At 44.6% G+C, this 22,961-nt stretch overlaps 1 protein-coding gene across 1 annotated transcript in view; it reads right to left on the bottom strand.

Annotated features, from left to right (window-relative positions):
* The window catches only part of dab1a (DAB adaptor protein 1a), an 858,599-nt gene that overhangs the window by 94,234 nt on the left and 741,404 nt on the right, over positions 1–22,961 (bottom strand). Inside the window, exons 11-14 of the mRNA XM_038793498.1 lie at positions 9,904–9,966; positions 5,395–5,521; positions 4,569–5,075; positions 774–1,087 (exon numbers count right to left, since the gene is read on the bottom strand). Coding sequence (XP_038649426.1) covers positions 774–1,087; positions 4,569–5,075; positions 5,395–5,521; positions 9,904–9,966 — 1,011 coding nt within the window. The remainder of the gene's footprint in view (positions 1–773; positions 1,088–4,568; positions 5,076–5,394; positions 5,522–9,903; positions 9,967–22,961) is intronic.

Raw genomic sequence — 22,961 nt, 5'->3', positions numbered from 1 at the left:
CCCCCAATGTGCATAGGTCACTCTCTAAAAGATGCAACCCAACCTTCCTTCCCACTTTTTCCCCAGCTGGGTTTTAAAAAATGGCCTGCCCACTCTCACTCACCTTACCATGTTATGGCAGGGACAGTATAACATTCAGGTTATTAAGCTTGTCAACAAGCTCAATTGGCCATGAATTTTTTTTAAAATGATGAGTTGTGCTATGGATTTTGATACCTTCCCACCTACCTTATTAAACGGAACTGCACGTAACCAAGGTTGGGCGGGAAGTGATGGGCTATCCACCCATCACTTATTACATGTCATTGTGCCCTACCCCCCCACCATCACCCCCCCCCCCCCCCCCCCAACCTGGCTGCAATGCCGGGCAGGTGGCCATAAAATCCACCGCTTTGCTATACATTGCTAGAAATATTTTCCCACTATTTATTTACTGCTATTCCTTTTAGGTCAATTAATCAATTACCCAATTAATCTTAACTGGTTCTCCCTGCATACCTATGTAATTAATTGGCTTTGTTTAATACTCTTGCTTGGGATTGAAGGACGCCACTCAGAAACGTGATATGGAATTCAATTGTAACGGAGTTTTATACTGCAGCTGACTGTGCAATATCTGGAAGCTTTGATTGCTGACATTGGCTCCTTAAACAAGAGAGCTTTCCATTTTGTGTTATGAACTGTTTTAACCTTCTGATGCTCTAAAGCCAACCAAGAGAACAAATATGTATCAAGAGATGGCAGCACCCACCACTTGCTGTTCAAATACTCACAGCCACTTGCACTCTGCTGTTGCTGGTGTTGTCCGGCTCCTCTTGCGCTTGGTCATCAGGTGTAGTTTCATTAGGACACAAGGTTGGTGACTTTGATGGCATATTCTGGTGACAGGACGTCGTGGTAGATGTCCGAAGAGGAGACGTCGCAGGTGTGTGTTGACGAGGAGATGTTGCAGGTGTGTGTTGACAAGGAGATGTCACAGGTGTGTGCTGATGAGGAGATGACTCAGGTGTGTGCTGATGAGGAGATGAAGCAGGTGTGTGCTGATGAGATGCCTCAGGTGTATGCTGATGTGGAGATGAAGTAGGAGCTGGGAGACAAAATTGATATATATTTAAGCAAAATATGAAATAAAGAACCACGAAGATGTTCTTAAACTGGACACTTCAATGATACAGGATACCCAGGAAAACATTTTTGTTGTTTGGGAAACAGAAATACTGTAAGTAATAATGGATACAAATGGCTTCCATCAAAAGATATTTAACAGTTTTAAAGCAAATTAATTGTCATGAAGTGCTGCTATTCATATTCCTTCTTGGACATGGTAAAGTGAATTCCAACATTGCTGAACGTGTGCTGTAGAAATTGCAAAATGTTAAGTTTATATTTTTTCTTCCTGGACTTTGAGATACTTAAAGATTCCAATTTGAGAACAATAGTCAATTTTAAAACAGTGTTGGGGCAGCACAGTGGTGCATTGGTTAGCACTGCAACCTCACGGCGCCGAGGTCCCAGGTTCAATCCCGGCTCTGGGTCATTGTCCGTGTGGAGTTCGCACATTCTCCCTGTGTTTGCGTGGGTATCGCCCCACAACTCAGAGATGTGCAGGGTAGGTGGATTGGCCATGCTAAATTGCCCCTTAATTGGAAAAAAATGAATTGGGTACTCTAAATTCATTTTTAAAAAAATGTTTAAATGTTGAACAATGTTTGTATCAATACTACATACTTTAATTAACAGAGCAATTTGCGTTAATGCTATGAGCTATAAGTTCCAAATATATTGTTTTATGTCAGGCTTGTCCAACTGCTGGCCCGGGGGCTGTAAGCTTTCTGGACTTGGCTCACCAAAATTGGTGGACGTTTAATTGATTTACATTTTTAAAAATGTTGTAAAGCTGCTTGTCCATTCAATACTAACAATAGCAAATGCAGAGAGAAACCAGCCTGTGATTGGATAAGCAGAAAATAGTTGGAAGGTAAGTTTACAAGGGAGGTTCCAGGGTTTCAGAGCAAGATCGAAGAGGAGAGTAGGCCCAGGAGCGAGGGAGAGAGCAGGTCCCGGAGGGTGGGGGAGGGGAAGAGTGGGAGTTTGGGCCTCTGAGTAAGCGAGGATGGAGAGTGCGCCTCAGAGTGAGAGGACAAGGAGCATGTAAGGGCAAAGGTGAAGTTGTGCAGGAGTGACATGAGTTGGCACTAAGTTAGCATAAGGGCTATAGTTTGGCATGGAAGCTAGGAGGGGCCCATGGGGTGTTTTAAGGGCATTGTTTCGCATGAGGCATACAAGTGGCCTTGGGGGTGGATGGAGGAGCATAGTTTGGCCTGAAGAGTATGGAGGACAATGAGTTGTGGGTATGGGGGTCATGAGATGGCATTGGTCAGCATGGGGAGAGTGTGCGGGGTGAAGAGATGTGAGGGGGTGAGCATTAGATGATTTGTTTTGCAGGCAACTAAAAGTGCTGGAGTACCCATGTGGGCCTTTTCCAAGCCCATCTCCACACACACAGCCCCTGCGACTGCACTCAACACTTTCTGGAGACGGCAGGTCTAACTCCTGCTGGTAACCGACCTCCGGAATTAAAATCAGACTGTCTGGGGCACTTTCTCCTGAATTGGGTTTGTGGAACAAGGATTTCTCTTGATGGTGGCCCCAACTCAGGAGTGACAATGCAGGTGCTTTTGCATCATAATATATACATTCCTCACCCAAAACAGTGCAATCTCCTACGAGAGGTATTGCTCTAGATTAAAAACCCTGGCCAATTTGGGGAAAAAATGTGGGAAATTCCTTTCTACCACATCTCAGCAATCAAAGTTAGTCCAGGAAATCTCTCAAACACTGAATTTTCTGTAGTACCTACCTTGTATAAGAAGTGAGGTCTGTCCCAGCCAGACACAGGTTCAGCTCTTGCTTGAAATAATTCAGCAAATTGTCATCCAATGCATGAGACAGCAATCTATTCCAAATGTTCACTGTTCTCTGGGAAGACATATCATGTGGTCTCCTACTCTAACGCATGCTTTACCATGCCTCAACATTTCTTAGCTATTCATCTTCCCTTCAGCAACAACCTATAGACTTTGAAAGCTCAAGTCTCGTAACCATTACTACCTCATTCAGATCTGGTTGACCCCTTGTTGACCTTGATGGTGTTTTACATCATGGGCATTGGTTCTTTATATAGCCTTTTGATGAAAAAAAAATCACATGTAATTTAATTGTGATATGAGTGAACGGGAAATATATTTTTAGGAGGACCATGTCTCTTTAAATCACTAAGGAATATCCCATCAAAGAATTCATCATTAAAATCCAGTAAAAAATACGATTTTGCTTATACTGCTTCAGGGAGAAAATAAAATTGCTAAAGATTCTGCTCCAAATGTACAAAAACCCTACTCATTAATTTCCTTTCTCTTAGCTTTTGGGAACAAAAACCTGAAAAGGAGAATAACTGCTCGATCAGACATGTGATTTTGGATCCACATACTGCTGGTTCTTTACATCATGACCCATGCCTCTTTGGCATATCTAACATTAAAGGCAGCCTTTTTTTTAAAGAAGATTAACATCAAATAGTATTCTGAACACCAACAGTTGCTGGTTGGATAATCATCATCAGTGGATACTTTCTGAATTGTATTTAATTAGTATATACATCCCGAACACAAATACTAGAATTGATTTGCGCTTTTGTACAGAAATTATGGCCAGGATTTTCCTTTCTGGGGACTGAGACCCCACACCGGCTGGAAAACCGGTGCCAAGGACTCCGGCATCAATGGCCTTCCAAGGTGAGGAATTCTCACCCGTCTAGGGGACTAGGAGGACACCGGAGGGTTGGTGCCGCTCCAGCCAGCCGGTGCCAAAGGTTCGGTGCAAGTTCACGCATACGCGGAACTGCCGGCATGATCTCGCGCATGCGCAGACCGGCCAGCGTATTTTGGCACATGCGCAGGGGGTTCTCATCTCTGTGCCGGGCATGGTGGAGCCCTACAGGGGCTGCCAGGTCCTGCCGTGTGGGACCATACGTAACCCACACTGGCGGGACTGGCCAAAAATGGACGGCTGATCGGCCCATCGGGGCCCGGAGAATTGCCGAGGGGGGCCGCTGCTAACGGCTCCCGACCGGTGTGGCAGGAATGCTACCCCTGCCCGAAAAACGGCATCGGAGAATACGGCAGCCAGCACCGGGACGGGATTCGCGCCTCCCCCCCCCCCCGGGTATCTCCGACCCGGCAGGTGGTTGGAGAATCTCGCCCTATATTCCTGATGATTATCCTTTAATCTAAAAAGTGAAGTCTTGGGTGTCCAGACACCACACTAGATAAAGGCACTTCCAAACATTACATAATGCCGCAGAGAGACAATGTTCCAGGATTATGAGCTGTGATGAGATTGCTGCTTATTGGTCCCCCATCCGAGCAGGATAAAATAAGCAGCCAGCATTCTATCTCCTGGGCCACAATTTTACAAAGAAGGGAGAACATCAGAGGAAAAATAGAACTGAATTTTCACAAGTGCACATGCAGTTAGAGGACAAAGGTATTAACTACAGAGAAACTCACGTGAATTGGTTGACGATGGCGTAGAATTGGAGGTTGCCGGAGTAAGATTTAACTGACAGATATCAAAGTCATCTGCATCATCCATCTCCTGTGCCACTCCCACTTTGTTAAAATAGCTTGTGAAGGCATCTGAGGTGCATGAGAGAGATGGTTGCTCACTCCTTCTAGATGGCACTGCTGGGGGTTTGATCATTTGGAATTCTTTAAACATTTCCTTCCCCATTTTATGTTTTGGCTTTTCTTCTTGATGACTGGCAATCGTTGGTTGACCAGCAGATAAGGCTGCTTTGAACATTGCAGTTTGTAGTGGCGTTGGAGCTTGCGTTGACATGAAGACAGTCGGCTGGAATGGGCTTCCAACGGGAGCCCACTGCTGCTGAACAGCAAATAAGGTAGGTTGGCCCCACGCTGTTGATTGGACTCCAGCTAACAAAGGATTGATGATATTTTGGGCACCCGATTGTTGTGCCCATACTGCAGGTGGCACTGCCCCCATCGTGACATATCCTGTCCAAAATAACATTGAAATTACCTGCTGTGACACTTGCTATATCAATACCACACTAAATAAGGCAACCAGTCAGAATGTATGTTTTATGTAATATCCCAGAGTTCTGCTCATGATACCTTGGGAATAAGGCAGAAACTTTGAAATAGCATTTCTCAGAAGATGAAATAGTGAAAAGAATCCATAAGATTGCTAATTAAATATGGTTTCTGCAAGGGACTGACTTGAAGCATTGAATCGGCATCTTCTTGATCAAGGAATTTATTGCTAATTAACATAACTTTGCACTGTCATAAAGTTGACCACAGTCATCCTTACCTGTGGGCACAGCAGCAGCATTGAAAGGAACAGATCCAAACAAATCAGGTCTCCCTGGTGGCTGAGAACTTAGAACTCCAGTGGCAAATGTGTCTGGCCCAAGGGCGTTTGCTGGTGATGCTGGGGTCTGGATGAGATACAAATACTGCAGATTTAGTGATGCTATCATCTTGATGAGATACAAAAGAATCAGATTTAGCAACAATCAGGCACAATTTTTAAATCAACTGATAGTGTTTTAAGAATGAAGGGTTTAGTTTCAGGAAAGTTACAAAAGTAATGCCCTTTTGTAAAGATTTTCTACATTTGTCTTGAATTAATAAATCTAGCAATTTGAAATAAAATTTAGGGATATTTATATGATATTTTTTTCTGAAGATTTGATTTGAAAATTCACAGCAATGACCTGCTAATGTCACCTTTACTGCGACACCATCTTAACTAAATGGAAAAGCTGGATTTTGTTTTGCACTTCGGAGAGTAACATGAAAATGGCAATCCAAATTTCAGAAACTGGAAATTTGCATGTGGAGTGTTGGTTGTTACAAATAAACCATCAGCAACATGAAATCTCAGCAACAAAAGAATGAATACAGTCCTTAACAGTGCCTCACAATGGAATTTTTATCTGTCCTTCACAAATATAATCCTGAGCAATAGTCAAATTTCAACGATTTAGGGGCTGGTTTAGCACACTGGCCTAAATAGCTGGCTTTTAAAGCAGACCAAGGCAGGCCAGCAGCACGGTTCAATTCCCGTACCAACCTCCCCGAACAGGTGCCAGAATGTGGCGACGAGGGTTTTTTGACAGTAACTTCATTTGAAGCCTACTTGTGACAATAAGCGATTTTCATTTCATTTACTGTCATCTAAGTCTCTGAGAAGCTGCTGATGCCACACTAAATCATTGTATGTGTGATGAATATAAAAAATTGTCAGACTTCATAGTTCGTATTTTTGCAGAAATATTATTAAAACCTAGGTTAGAATGCTTACAAACAGTATGTCTCGACAATTTTGATCGGTGGCCATCTTGAAAAAGGTACTGCACATGCGCAGTTGCGTGAGAAGCGCACAGAACGGGAAGGTCCGTTCACGCATGCGCGAGAAGCCACGTATGCGCAATTGCGAAAAAGGCCCCCAGTAAAGGAACAGCGATATACGCATGCGCGATCACTTCCTACGACCGACGTCACACGCTTCGTGACGTCAGAGGCCCCAGACCATGCCCACTTAAAAGGGGAAATGTCTCAAAACACGACAAATTTTTTAAAAAGCTGTAAAACCTGATTCTTTCACCTGGAACGACAGCACAATGCCTGAAATTCAACCAGTAGCTGAAAGTAACCTCCGCAGAACCCTGCAACAAGCAGTTAGCACCACCCAAAGAGATGATACAATCCTTGAATACTACGACTCCGACCTTGAATTCTTCTTTGGACATCACGAGCCCAATGCCAGCTCCGACATAAAAAGTGATGATATGGTCCTAGACGACTACGACTCAGATGAAGTTTCATCATTAGAGATGGCGACCTCAGTACCAAATCCGAACCGCAACGAGATGTGTTCTACAGTGAAGAATCCGACACAGACGTGGACGTGTGTGTTCTTCGGATTTGAGGATCTTCAGCCCAGCATATATGACATCCCGACTCGTGAATGCAGGATTATGCTGCGGCCTGACACCAAGAGACAGACAGCGATACAAGCCCACAGAGAGCCTACTGCCACACAGAGTGGGCCACGCACCACAAAGGATTCCCGACTCCACACAGAGAGTGGTCCATGCACCACAAAGGGTTCCTGACTCCACACAGAGAGTGCTCCACGCACCACAAAGGGCCCCAGCCTCAACACAGAAAGCAATGCAAGACTCCACACCGCAGTCCTTGCATGAACAAGAAGTGACTCGAGTGACACAAGCCTCCACAGCGAGCTTGTGGACAGCCTCCACGATAGAAGCAACGCAAGACTCCAAAGCGCAGTCCTTGCGTGAACAAGACCATGAGGGTCTAGCAACCTCCTCTGAACAACCAGCAGAAGATGATGCATGTCTGCCATGCTCAAGTGAACAACAGAAAGACTATGACAGTCTGCCATGCTCAAGTGCACAGCAAGAAGACTATGACAGTTTATCACGCTCCAGTGAACAACAAAGCGACTATGACAGTCCACCCACATTGTTTGAGCCACCAGAAGAAGACTCTGACAGTCTACCCAGCTTAAGTGAACAACAAGAAGCTACTGAGGCTCTACCCACTGTATGTGAGACAAGTGACGACGGCATCCCACTTCCCATACAAGATGTGCAATGTGACAGACCTCAGCTAGTGTGTACAGAGGCACTTGACGATCACAGTGAGACTACTGGTGACTCTGGTGACACCACGTTATTTCAAACCTCATTTGCTCGAGCCTCTCCACAAGCAAATGCATTCCTGAATGTTTTGGCTCCAGACGTGGAGCGTCAAGAAGCCAAAACTGACTCAGGTGAAACAGACCAGACTCCAGACGGGGAGCATCGACAAGCCAAAGCTGATTAATGTAAGCCGGACATGACTCCAGACAGGGAGCGCCGCAAACTCAGTGACAGCACGCTCAAGGAAACAGCAGATGCCACAAAGCACACTGACACGAGTAACTGTGTGAAGGACTCGTAATACCCACAGAGTGTGGTTCTTGAGCGCAGCAAACATGACAACAAAACCAACCAACACGACAACGACATCAACGACAATAACAAGAAGCATACCAAAGGCAACAACGTCGACAACATACATGACAAAAACAACACCTATGGAACAACGACTGGTACGACATGGTACAACTTTGCCCATGAGGGACACTGTTACTGCTCAGCTCAGTACAATGACATACTATGACAGGACGACACAGATTGCATACATCGCTACCACAAGCATCGAAAGAAAGACTCCAAATCAGACAACAAAGTAATTTGACCACTTCTTGGTTCCTTATGCACAGGGACACTGATGGCGTTCACAAGGACATGCCACCATCAAAATCACCAACTCACCAACCCAACAAGAAAGACATTCAACCATGATAATTGATGAGTTTTGGACTCATACATATGAGTTGGACTTATTGTTTAATGATCACCATTATCATAACTTGTACAGAGCATCGCTTATCTACCTGTTTTTTTTGTTCAATTTTCTTTAACAGTGTACAGAAAATATGTAACACGAGAAAAGGGGGGATGTGGTGATGTGCATCACTGGAGATACACAGGGGTTAATGTAAGTACACGTAGACTAGATAGACACTAGAGGGAGCACCAGAGACATGACATACAGACATTCAACCAATAAGTCAGTAAGATAGGACACGACCAATGGCCATTCACGATACACACAGGAGATGACTCCACCACAGGAAGGCATTACACCAACCCATATATAAAGGACACAGCACACGTGATCTTCCTCTTTCCAGTGGAGACACTCAATGAGTATAGACACAGGGTTGATTCAACATGACACCCACCACGTGGATTGTAGCAGACTGGTTTGTCAGTCTGAGTAGCTATAGAAGGATTAACAGTAGAGGCAAATCAGAGTAGGAGAATTGCAAATAGTTTAATAAACGTGTTGACGTTATCTCCACGTCTGAACCTTCCTTTGTCAGAGTCAACATCAAGGAAGCAGCTTATGCTACGCCAAGAGCATAACAAGACAGAGCTGTGATTAAAAGTGAGGTAATCAGTGATTTTACAGGGGAAGTGTTTTGCTAATGGATATTAAGAACCTTTTTTAAAAACTTGTTTGCAAATAGAGAGTCGATAGAATGTCATAACAGTTTGAGCCTGGCTAAACAAATCAAGGCGCATCTTCGAAAAAGAGACAAAAAATGCAGTGTGCTTTGAGTGCATCTGGTGCAGCTAATGGGAGGGACCAGGTCTGTCTGGACAAAGGAGTTGCTTCCAAGGCTCTGAGCTGAGGAGATGGTTTTCAGCTTGGCCCTAAAACAAATTCTTTCTTCAAGGACTCTGCACCAAGGTAAGCAAGTAAAACCTGCTTGTAAACTTTATACAGAAGTGTATTTGAAATATATGGGATGCTTAATTGGAATGTAGAGGCAGGTTTCAGGAAGCAAGTTAAGATGTTGTACCTGTTAACTATAAAGCTATTTCTTTGTTGCTAATGTGCTTAATTCTGTGTTCAAATTGAAGGTTGTTTTAATATAAAAGCAATCTACTTGTCAGTGTTATCACTCCTGTGGTGCAGTAACATTTCCTCACAGTTTTACCAAATCCAAATAGTTGGGTTCTAATACGGGATCTTAACCAAAATTGGGGCTCTGGTTTGGACCCATAATATGTAAGATGTTGTGTAAAGGTGTATGAACATGATCTTGGACATTAGTCCAATCAATTCCCTTTCTTTGCATTTATATGTTTTCCATGCAGTAATTGACTTAGAGATGCATGAGATGCTATGTGAACCTAAGCAACATTGATGAATATTTTAAAATGGCACTTACCCCAAGGGATGTAATGTCAGGGGGAGTAGACATATCACCAAAGAGGTCTAACTGATTAACTGTCTGTAAAAAAAATACCAGTTAGAACATTGACACATTCTAATATATACAACTTCCATCATCATGTAAAACAGGGCAGCACGGTAGCACATGTGGTTAGCACTGTGGCTTCACAGCGCCAGGGTCCCAGGTTCGATTCCCCCCTGGGTCACTGTCTGTGTGGAGTCTGCATGTTATCCCCGTGTCTGTGTGGGTTTCCTCCAGGTGCTCCGGTTTCCTCCCACAGTCCAAAGACGTGCAGGTTAGATGGATTGGCCATGATAAATTGCCCTTCGCATTTAAAAAGGTTCGATGGGGTTATTGGGTTATGGGGATAGGGTGGAAGTGAGGGATTAAGTGGGTCGGTGCAGACTCAATGGGCCAAATGGTCTCCTTCTGCACCGTATGTTCTGTGTATCTATGTATCATAGCATTAAATGGAATGTTCTTGAAATAAATATTTAGACTATTAATAGTCCAGTGTCCCATAAATGCACTCACTGAGCTTCTTTAATAAGGCATAGCAAGGTCTGATATGTGATTCCAGTTCCACACCAAGATGGTTAACTTTTAACTGTCCTCTGAAATGGTCTGCCGGTCACTCAATTACAGAAACCCCTATTGCAGTGGTTCAACAAGAGGACCCAGCAACTTGGAATGGGGCAATAAATGTCAATCTAGCCAGTGATGCTCACACCCTCAGAATCAATGTGATATATGAAATCTCTTCAGTTCATTTCCTTTAAGATATTCTTTCATCTACTCCCATGGTGTATTGTACCTGTAATCACAGACATTGCACACCAGCTGTCATTAACAATAGTGACTGGCATTCATTACAGGGCCTTTAATCCAAATAGGGCATTTGACCAGGAGGACAAATGGGAAACATGGGCAAGGGATGTAGATGAAGTTGTGATAAAGCGTATCTAATTCTCGCTAGGTGTCAACCAACTTTTCAGCATGCATCGTAGAACATTAGTATGTGGAGTGGGAGCCCTGCCTGATTTTCCTCCTTACCAGTTCAGCAATACTGAGAATAATTGAAGCCCATAAGGTATTGTTTCAACGGTGATCAGGTCAATCAACACAGTCAATGAAATCTAAGATACTTTTATTATTCAATGCAGTTATTAACTGTGTCAGTAGGGGGAGCTATCGGTCTGATTATTCATTTTGATTCCTCGTTTGAAAGAAACATTCAAAAGACATGTTATATTCCTGAAATTCAAGAAAATACCGCTCATTAGCATGAATGTGGCAAAGTGGAACCTCTGACCATCCATGTTCTTTGATGTAGATATGTCATGGTAGTATAGTAGGTAGCACTGTTGCTTCACAGCGCCAGGGTCCCAGGTTCGATTCGCGTCTTGGGTCACTTGTCTTTGCACGTTCTCCCTGTGTCTGCGTGGGCTTCAGTTTCCTCCCACAAGTCCTGAAAGACGTGCTGGTAGGTGAATTGGACATTCTAAATTCTACCTCAGTGTACCCGAACAGGCGCCGGAATGTGGCAACGAGGGGCTTTTCACAGTTGCTTCATTGCAATGTTAATGTAAGCCCACTTGTGACAATAAAGATTATTATTATTTAAATACTCGGTATAGATGGCGGAGGAAGGTTGCCTCAGAGGTGCTATCCCTCTGGAATGTCAGAGCAACTTGGATGGCTGAAAGGAGTGAAAGCAAGGGCCAGAGGGGCAATGTTGCTAATTTTGGCCAAAGCAGGCATGCCTACTTTGGGGCAGTTGGAGACACAGGGCAATCCCTATGCTGAATCGGCAGGACCAAAGGTCTCACGAAATTTGTTCAATGAAAATGAGGCCTGAAGCGCATTGAGTTGCGAGGAATAAGAGGCAGCTAACTATCAAAACGTAAAGACCAGGCCACTCTTAATTTTTCAGTGGTTCTTAGGTAAATGAGGAAAGGTGACCCTGGAAGGAGTGGTAATGAGCAGTTATGGAATTGTATGGAGCACTCTGTCACCTCCGAGCTCCAGGTTTGGGTAAGAATGTTTTAAACTTACATTGTTGGTTGTGATATCACAGGAGGTCGCCTGCCATGGGCAGTTCAGAGAAAAATGGACCTGCAGTGGATTCCTCAAAAAGTAACTCGGCCTAGAATTATTTACACATACAAAGGGTCTAATGTCCGTTTGTTAGCTATTACGAATGGTACCTCTGGTTTGACTATTTCAGTGCTCTCCTGGATAGCTGTCCATCAACTTCCATAGATTTCCATTCAGCTAAAGCCTCTGCTGTCTGTACGCTAACCCCCAACGCGGCAATGCTGATCTAAAATGGTTAACTTTGACTCACCTCTGACTTTCCATCAATGAGTACAGTATTTTTACAGTACAGACTCGGGGCTGAATTTTAGGGTCCTCCACTGAGGTTGGAAACAGAGGCAGACATGGCTGGAAAATACCGGCACCAGCTGCAGTGCCAATTTCCCAGCACCGGCTGGAATTTCCAGCCCCGGGCAGCAGGTGTTGCGTGGCAGAGATGGCTTGCATTGGCTGCCATCTGGATCTTCTGGTCCCACTGAAGTCAAAGGCAATTTGCATGACTCGCTCATCCCGCACGGTGTGGGCTTGGCTTTGGTGGGACTGGAAGGTCCCGCCGGTGGCAAAGATCAAAAAATCCCCACACCTCCAACAAGCGAGGTAGGTTTAGGGCTGGCATGGCTTTCTGATCCAATTATGCTCTTTAAGAGTATTTTTAAGGGCACAGCCAACTAAAATTAGACCCATACAATGAGGGGCACTTTAACTGCTTGGTGTTGGGCACCCAAAGGCAGGCTTGGCAAGAGCAAGGCGGGAGATGAAGGGGGGTGGGGAGAGCAGGGACAACATTAGAGACCTTCCCGCAGCCAAAGGTCAAAGAGGGATTTATCCCCTCTTCAAAGCCACTGAATCTATTTTGTAATTAAAGATTGAAAAGGTTGGCCAGTGGGCACCACGTTGAAGTGTCTTTTCCAATTTCCTACCTTCCAGCCCTCTGAATCTGGAAGGCGTCTGATTGGCCTTCCGCCTTTGACCGTCTACCCATCATCCTTAATTGGACAGAGAACCTGTCTCCATGTCAATTAAGAAGATACTCCAGTTAAAATCCCAGAGTGACTGTTTCCCCTGCCCTGACCAGCGGCATGTTCTGGACTAAGAAACAGTTTCCCGCCTTAATGCAAGAATTTAGCCCATGGTCATAAAATCAAAGGAATTAGAAGTAGCTGGGTGTCATCTGTCCTGTAAGGGTCTGGCACAGAAAGGGTTAACATGATCTCACAGTGATCTAAGAGAACACATGAACCACACTGAGGAGTCAGTTTAGTGTTGGGCAGAGCAGTGTGCAGAAGCAAGCATGGAGACAGCTCCTAGCTAGGACGTTTACCTGTGTATTTTGCTTCTAGTGGATAATCAATACTTATGGTTGAACTATCTAAGATTAGGAATACTTTAACAAGACCTACCAAACTATCATCAACATCATCAATATGCAAATAGAAGCAAACCTTCTAGCTGCAGATGATTCACTTCAAGGCAGATGAGGTCTTTTATAAGAGCCTATTTAATTATTTTTGTTACATTTTGTATGTTTCTTTGAATCCTCACATCTTGCCAGCCTAGAAAACTAACAAAAGTTGACCAATAGCCTCAAAAAAAACTTACCTCAGCCCGAAAATAGTGACTACTCAAAACAGCCCAAAATTATACCTGAGACGTTCGAAGAGTAGTTACAGATGACTCTTAATTTTTGTATAAAGTAAATTTACTGCAGTTAAATGGCTTAATAATAATGTAACTAACAAATGGGTGTAGCTTACTTCAATCATAAGGTTAATATAAACAACATACCAATGAGCATTAGAATATATTATTATACAAGGAAACTTTTGATAAAGAGCTCTCTCTAAATACAAGAGCAGATAAACAATTATTATAATAGCTAGTTTATGCAATTTAAACATTATTAACCCGATATACTAATTAATATTTTTTTCTACAATCATGTTGACTGAATTTCTCAAACATTACACCAATAATTAAGTTAAACAGAACCTTCATACTTTCAAGCTGTGCTACTCTTTCCAATGTTTAGAAAGTCTTCCTTCTCTCCAAATCCCTGGATTACAACATTTGTATCCCTCCTTTTTGTCGTTTGATTAGTCTGATACTGAGGCACTAATCAGGCTACTGGAAAGGAAAGATACTGGTGTTGTAATCCAGGGATTAGAACAGATGGAAGACTTTCTTGAATTAATAGTTCCTGAAATACAGATCAGTATCTCTAAATCTCCAGAGCCTGGTCAATCCTTTATTCTATCCCAAGCATAGTGTGTAGATTACAGCTCAGTACTGTCTGGTATGTAAAGAGCAGATTGCTCACAAAACTTTCCTTCCATTATTCTCTGCTTTTCTTCCTCATGCCCTTCCTCCATCGCTGAGATTCAATTCTACACTTCATGATTTTATGCCATTTTTGCTTTTCACTGTTTTACTTCATGAGCAACTCTTCTTCTTTCTGTGACTTATCTGTGTTAGTCTCTCCCTTTGTCACCCCTGCTTTTCAATCTTCACCTCTAAATATGTGTTCACAACATAATTTTGTTCTTGCATGTGAGTTTGGTCCTAGGATTGGCTGAGAGAACAGAATGGATTATTCTTTAAACATTCTCATTAGTTATTCCATACATTGGGAGTTTGGGAGGAATTAAAGCAATGTTCCTTGTGGCATTTGTGGATAATTTCCAATAGAACCTCTGGAGCTGGTGGAATGTGCTTCCACCAAAGAGTCCCCCCCCCCCCCCCCCCCCCCCCCACACACACACACATTTACAGTGCTTTTCACCCAATGAGAATGGTTCATGAGTGTGACTTCAGTTGCTCAGACTTTATGACAAGAAGCCCATGATTTGTAGAAAGAAATGGGAAGCAAGCATTTAAAATTGAGAGAATTGAGCAGAGCTCAGCCTGTTTGCATTGAATGTTTACCAGATGTGATTTCTTACATCGAACGTGAACAAGTGAACAGTGGTCTCTAAATGCCAAATGCCACTGAAAAGGTCACGGTTGAAAATGTATGCTTCCCTTTTCACTCCTAAATTATTTTTCAAATTGGACTTTTCAACACTGAACAATTTGACTCAATCAATCAGTCTCCTTTGTAACATTCAACACTTCAAAAAGGTCACCTTAAAATCTCTATTTGAAAGAGCAAGCCTAACTTCTTTAACTTTTCTTCATTAAATAAATTCCTGATATCCAGAATGATCTTTACTGTTTGTTTCCGCACCCTTTTCAGAGCATAAATTTATACAGTGCAGTTGCTTTCTTCAAAAAGCAAGTGAATAAAAATCCTTATTTAAAAATAAAGACTGGAGTTTTGGATGTCATCATAAAGATTGCAGAGGATGACCTCCATCCACTGGCATCCTGTTACATTTTCCTTTGGAATCTTGGAGCAAGATTTTCCGGCTGTTCACACCGGTGGAAACGGAAGATTCTTCTGATGGTGCATCCCCTCCATGGGTTTCCAGGCGGTGTGGCGTGGATTCAATGGGAAATCCAATTGACAGTGGCTGGGCCAAAATAGCCCACTGCTGGCCAGAGGCGGGCCTCCTCCTGCCACCAAGGAACACGCCGCGGGGGAGGCCAGGGATTCCCACCCATAGTTAACATGAAGAATGAGATCTTAGTGAGAATCTCACTCCTGACTGGGCGTTCATTCCAGGAAGGTTTTGAACAACAGTTAAAAAATTTCTGCAGCTGAAATAGCCGGAAGCAGGTGACTCAGAGAGAGCAGGCTACGGGACGGGAGATGAGGGGGCAAGTGTGATGGTAGAGATAGAGAGATGTAGATAGAGATAATACATATGCTCAGTGTACATAGAACATAGAACACTACAGCGCAGTACGGGCCCTTCGGCCCTCGATGTTGCGCCGACCTGTGAAACCATCTGAAGCCTATCTGACCTACACTATTCCATTTTCATATGTCTATCCAGTGACCACTTAAATGCCCTTAAAGTTGGCGAGTCTACTATTGTTGCAGGCAGGGCGTTCCACACCCCTACTACTCTCTGAGTAAAGAAACTGCCTCTGACATCTGTCCTATATCTATCACCCCTCAATTTAAAGCTATGTCCCCTTGTGTTGGTCATCACCATCTGAGGAAAAAGACTCTCACTGTCCACCCTATCTAACCCTCTGACTATCTTATATGTCTCTATTAAGTCACCTCTCAGCCTTCTCCTCTCTAACGAAAACAACCTCAAGTCCCTGAGCCTTTCCTCGTAAGACCTTCCCTCCATACCAGGCAACATCCTAGTAAATCTCCTCTGAACCCTTTCTAAAGCTTCCACATCCTTCCTATAATGTGGTGACCAGAACTGCACGCAGTACTCCAGGTGCGGCCGCACTAGAGTTATGTGGTGGCTCTTGACTGTCAAAACATAAGGGCAAAAGCATTATTTGGATTGTCCACAGTAGCTAAGGAGGCTGCACTAGAGATAATCCCAACCAAGATATAGGCAAGAAGACAACAGGTCTTTGACATTCAAGAAGTCAAATACCATTTTGTGGGAGGTGGCACCAGTGGTACATATCAACTATATGTACTCCCATCTTCACCTTCAGCTCATCAAAAAAAATCTGTTGCCCATATCCTATCAGTGTCTTTCTCATTACCCCATGTCCCTGCTGACCTGCATTGATTATAGCTGCCTCAAAACCTCAAATAAAACATTTGCATCCTCCTTAAGCTCCTTCACAAGTTCAAAATTCCTGAGTCTTCAAACCTCCTTCAACCTTCCAATACCATCCCACCAACAGTTCTGTTTCCTTAACTCTGGCCACATGTGCAACTTCACTTCCTCACAACATCAGTGGCAACAGTACTTTCAGCTACTCTCCACTTCCCCCTCCTACTTTAAACCCCTCCTTGAAATGCACCTCTGGATTTTTTGACCAACCCGCCGGATGTTTATCGGCGGTGGTGGCAGCCCACCAGTGGCATTTACTGGTCTCGCCATTGTCCCATTGACTGCCCCCTGGTCGCCGGAAACCCGTAAATTGCCGGTAAATCCTGCCCAATATATGTTTCTGCTTTGCACCAGTCCTAATTTTATTATTGTGGCTTTCTGAAATGTCATGAAACATTTTTCTGCTGAACAAGGTTATATAATTGCAAACCGTTATTGTTGAGATAAGGAAAATTCAGAAAAATACAGATGAAGAAATCAATCTTGAAAGTAGCTTCACCACTGGTAGAGATGATTGTTTCAGCTCAGTTCAGCTGCTTACCAAATTTGCAAAAAAGCATGAAATAACGGTATCTTTGAAAGATCAAAGCAAGAATGATTTTCATTGGCTCTTTAAAGGAGGGAATGTACTGATTTAGCCATTTGACTGAGAGAGAACGGAGATTGTGAACAATGAAAATCTGTGAAATCTGTGATCTAGGTCAAGTGAATGAAAAATCGTCAGCAAAGGAATTTGATGATGAGCACAGGAAGTGTTTGGCATGAATAAGTAACAATAATCTTTGATCAGGCAATAAATAAAAAAACTCCCACAAATGCCAGTTGAACACATCAAAAATATTTTAAGTCAGACGTTAACATGAATGGGAAACAATGAGAGTCCAAGTACTGTGTGTTGGTGGCAAGGCTGGTTTTTATTGTCCGTACTTAGTTGCCTTGAGAACTACATCTTGAACGACTGCAGTTTGCGTGGACAACTGAGTAGTTTGTTTGGCTACTCCTAAAACAACCACTTCAGTATGGGCCTGTGGCTACAAATGGATAAGAATGGCTTGTTTTGTTTCCTAAAACAACCTGAGTAAACTACTTGGCTGGTTCAGTCTGATAATTTAATTGTCACTCTTACTGATAGCAGCTTTTTATTTCCAGATTTTCAAACCCAAATTCAACATGTCAGGGTAGGATTTGTATTCATATTTTGGATTATTGGCCTAGGTCTCTGCATTACTCCTCCCATAACATAACCATTATTCATTGTCTGTATCTTTGAAGATTGCAAGTTGTAAGGTGAGTTCAAAAGTAAGAGATTTATGAAATTGATTGATTTTTCGAATGTATATGTTTAAATGTAATGTGAAATAAATTCACAATAATTTAAAAACTCATGATCGATAGTATCCCAGGAATATTCGGCTGGCTCTATTACCATCATCTGAAGATAAAATTCTGACATGAATACTTGAAAACTTGTCTGCTTCCTCAAAAGACAACCTTCAAACTTGACTTTGAATCAAACTGCTCCTTGTTTTTCTCTCTGGAGTAATTCCAATACTCCAATCAAAAATATAAGCATAATTGAACTGACTAGCTAGCCCAAAGCACCTCACGTACATGCCTGCACTGTTGTTGGTCCACAAACGAGAAATAGGAACAAAACTAAGAGAGATAGAGTTAACAGCAGAAAACTCAACAGAAACTACCAGTGATGTTTGACATCAGTTTATCAGCAGCTAATTACTGTTGAAATGGGTATTGCGTACAATTTAAGTGGGTTGTTCAGGCTTAGGACATTGTTTCAATTTTGTTACCGGTTGGAGAGAAATGGGGCCAACAGGTCTGAATATACTACTGCGTCTATTTTACGTTTTGGTCAGGGGAATGAAGTTCTGACCATGGGTGGTTAAATACAGCACTGAGCTCCACTCACCATTGTATGGCTGCTCATTAAATGCTAATGTTAACAAAGAGCTGAGTGCATCAAATTGACACCTCAAGGAAATTACACAGCTAGAACCACTTTGCAGTGCTGCAAAGTGCCGTGCCTTATTAATATACCATTCTATATTGTCTCCATTAAATGTAATAGTTGCTCAGATAACAGAGTAAATATGATTACTAAAGCTGCCATTTATTTTCAGTGAAATTCATAAAATTCTTGCCAGGCTATTAAAACAGAGAATATGATGGTTAAAACTTGTCTACAACAATAAAAAAAAATTGCAACAGTCATGCTCTTTAAAGGTAAAGGTGGAAGCACTCAGAAATACACATCTTACTGTGGAGGTTGGCCAAACATGAAATCCTTCTCCAAACTACCGTCTGGTAGAATTAACTTGCTTTAGAGTACGAGGCACACCAAACATCAGTTATATTGGGGTATTCTAAAATAAATACCTACTTCTCAGAGTGTGACAGTGTCTATGCACCATCTAGAGTTTACAGCACCTGTGCTTCCATTTAAATTACTGTGGAATTAACCCTTCCCATTGTATAGTAATGAATCCATGCAACAAAATGACAGTTAATTAGGCCACTTAATGGTGCTCCATGGGCTACATGCCACAAATGACTGTCCCGCCAGCTGATTCGCCTGGTCGCACCAGCACCTCCCTGCTAATGTGGATGAGCAGCACTTAAACCAATCCCGCAGAGCAAATCCCAGATAGCACGCAGCCATGTCACCGTGCAGACCAGCACCATGATTTGGAGATGCTGACCTGGCCAGACTGATGGACGCGGTGCAGTCTAGACGGGACACCCTGTTTCCCGGGGGGGGGGGGGGGAGTTGGAGGTTCGGCCACAGATCAGCCAGTGCAGTCTGGGAGGCAGTGGCAGCAGCCATCAGCTCGGGGAGTGGCACCAGGAGGACTGCCACCCAGTGCCGCAGGAAGCTCAATGACCTCAACCGGGCCGCATCGGTGAATTGGCGTCAGCCCCCTGGCACCAGTCCCACCTGCTACCCCACCCCGCCTCGATGGCCCTGCGCCTGACAGTGCCTCTCAACACAAGATTGTGATATCCCTTGCATTCACCAGCATACCCCACCCATGTCCAGCAGTGGTGCACCCGCCATGTCCTCGTCATGCTCCTCCCCCCCACCCCCGGTGATGCATGAAACATGTGGCTCACAATGCCCTCGTTATGTCCCTTCAGGAGAAGTTGGCCCACAACAGACGGGAAAGGGCCTAGACAGGCAGCGGGGTGCTGGATCTTAGGGCCCTCTTCCCAGAGGAGGACAGACCCTGGATGTCACGGGGGTAGCCGAGGATAGATCAGTCACCGATGTTGAGATTGGCCTATGCTGCAGAGGTGAGTGTTCATTGGCGCCCATCCAGATGACCTTTCACACGAGTTGTTCGTGACAGCATGATGTTCCTTCCCTCCCACTGACCACATGTCTGTTCTCCCACAGGATCTCCATCTGATGATGCCAGCCCATCCGGGATGGCCTCCCAACACCCTTACCATTCAAGAGAACACCTCGGAGGAGAGCTCTGAGGATGCCACCATCGATGCTTCATGGCTGTCACCCCCACCCTCCACCAGAGCAGAGGCAAAAGCAGTGGACAGGCATTTGGGGCGCGATCTGGTGAGCACTACATCGTTGCAGATGCACATAGGGAAGACAGGAACATCCAAGGGGGACAGTAGTCTAGGTCCACTGGATCCCAGGACCCAGCTGAGACCCAGTCAGAAGCTGAGCATCTGGACCAGGCTAACCCGGAGCTGATGCAGTCAACATGGTGCAGCTATGAGATTCAGAGGGAGGTGTCAGCGACACTCCAATGAGTCAAGTGCCAATTAGAGTTGTCCCAAAGGCTATGGGTGCAGGCGATTGCATTGGCAATGCGTGACACCGAGCTAACACTGCTAGTGTGGCGACAGCAGTGGAAAGCATGACGTGAGCACCAAGAACAGTGTTGCCCAAGGTGTTGCTCAGTCAGTGATGGCCCTGGAATGTCCGAGTTGCTGGGGGATGTATCCTTGTCGCAAGTGGACCTTTCCAAGGCATTACAGAACATGTCCCAGCCTCAGGTGGGCATTGCTGAGGGCTCCACAGCATGTCCCAGTCTCAGGTGGGTATCACTGTGGGCCCCACAGCATGTCCCAGTCTCACGTGGGCATTGCCGGGGCACTATGGAACATGTCCCAGTCTCAGTTGGGCATTGCTGAGGGCTCCACAGCATGTCCCAGTCACTGAGGAACTTGTCCCAGATGCAGATGGGCATTGGCAAAGCACTGCAGAGCAAGGCCCGGTCACAGAGAGGCATCGCTGAGGCTGTCGACACCATGGTGCAGACAATGGGGTGCCACCTGGGCTGACACCGCCTGATGATGCAGGCTCCACTGGAGCTCATTCCAGCCGCTCCTCCGTCCCACGGTCCTACGGGCACTGTCCAGACAGCACGATGGCATAGATCAAGGAGCACCGGAGTTCACCACGCAGCGGGTTACCATCAGCCACCTGCCTTGTATATTGACCCGCTGACAGTACTGACACAGGCCCATCAGTCTGCACTGATGTCACACATTAGCATTGGGGGTTGGGGGGGGGGGAGTGTGAATGGTAATGGATGGGTGGGTAGGGGAACAGTTGTTGGGGGTGACAGGTGAGGGGGACGATGGGTGGAAAGAGGAAGGGGGTGGGATGACAGACGAAGCCACGTCCTATGAGAAGCAGGCATTGGTGAGGCCTCCTTTGTCCTCCTGACATGCCGGACCCTCACCACCATTGCCGCCTGCCGTCCTTCCTCTGGCTGCTCCTGTGGGTCCTTCCCGGCTCATCCCACATCCCTCCAGGTCCGGCCCCTCCTCGGCCTCATCTTCTTCCTCCTCCTTCATCTCCGGCACATCATCCTGCAGCTGTGCCACGTTGCGGAGGCCACAGTGGACCACACAAAGCATGTGATGCTCCGCGGGGTGTACTGCAGTGCACGAAAAGAGCATCTAAGGCGTCAGAACAGCATATTCAGCAGTCCAATGCAGTGGCCACATGGGCCTCATCATATTGAATCTCCGCATCGGCCTCCGGCCTCCATACTGGCGTTATTAGCTCAGCGGATACCCCTCATCCCACAAGAGCCAACCGGTCATCCAAGGGTGTCCCTCGAAGATGCCAGGGATCTCAGACTTCCCCACTTGCTTCACGTTTTCAAATAGGTGTACTAAAGTGACGGCTCCCTGGGGAGCTGGTTAGATCATGGGAGGCCGTTCGATAGGAGGTCCTTCCCATTAATGAGATGGAGATTTGCCTTAATTGGTGATTATTGGTTTCTCGCCACATCACGAAGGGATCCTGATCTCACCAATGGGAGTGAGCCGGTTAGGTCAAAAACCAATCAGCGCCTGCCGTGGGTCTTGATTTCGGCCTCTGCCCCGATCTAACCAACTTGCACGGTTCGCGCCTGCTGTGACGTGGCCGTTAGATCGCACCCATAATTTGTTTACCTTTTAGTGAGGATGCCCTGTGGAAGCACCTGGTTTTTAGCTGGTGCTTATCATTAGGAATGAAACTCAGCACATAAAGGCCATGCTCTGGGATGGTGTGAGGCTTCAGTGCTCTGTACACTTTGCTATCAAATTGCCCATTCAAAATGCTTTTCACGATGTTTAAATTGTGAACTTGGACATGCCAATGGCCACTAGAATGCTTTATTGAATTTCATCTGAAATGAACAACCCCCATAAATATATCTTGGATCTGTGTTATAGTTTTAAAATCAAGGATAATATGATTCTGTTTTTTTCCAGAATACTTTAGGATGGATTTTTCCACATTATTGATATATCATTCTGCACCTTCATGTTTTTGTGATATCATTCTTGCAAATGCAATCTGTATTTCTTGGAAACATGTTTCTTTTGTTGTGCAAGTTCTATCTTCAATAATATCAGTCCAAATAATTTGTTCATTTAATTAAACGTGCAAGGGGCTGGTTTAGCACAGGGCTAAATCGCTGGCTTTTAAAGCAGACCAAGGCAAGCCAGCAGCACGGTTCAATTCCTGTACCAGCCTCCCCAAACAGGCGCCGGAATGTGGCGACTAGGGGCTTTTCACAGTAACTTGATTTGAAGCCTACTTGTGCCAATAAGCGATTTTCATTTAATTTGTCATTTCATTCAAGTGAAAGCGGACTCTATTTGCATGAAAGACAATCAGAGGAAATGCTGTATTAATTTGCTTCATGGTGAAAATGTAGGCATATTGCCCAGTAGTGTGAAAAGCAAAAAAATCATAGGATTTACCCACTGTTCCTTGAACCT

The sequence above is a fragment of the Scyliorhinus canicula genome, chromosome 4 (assembly GCF_902713615.1).
Source record: "Scyliorhinus canicula chromosome 4, sScyCan1.1, whole genome shotgun sequence".
NCBI classification, from domain to species: Eukaryota; Metazoa; Chordata; class Chondrichthyes; order Carcharhiniformes; family Scyliorhinidae; genus Scyliorhinus; species Scyliorhinus canicula.
This window is presented reverse-complemented; position numbering and strand designations above follow the sequence as displayed.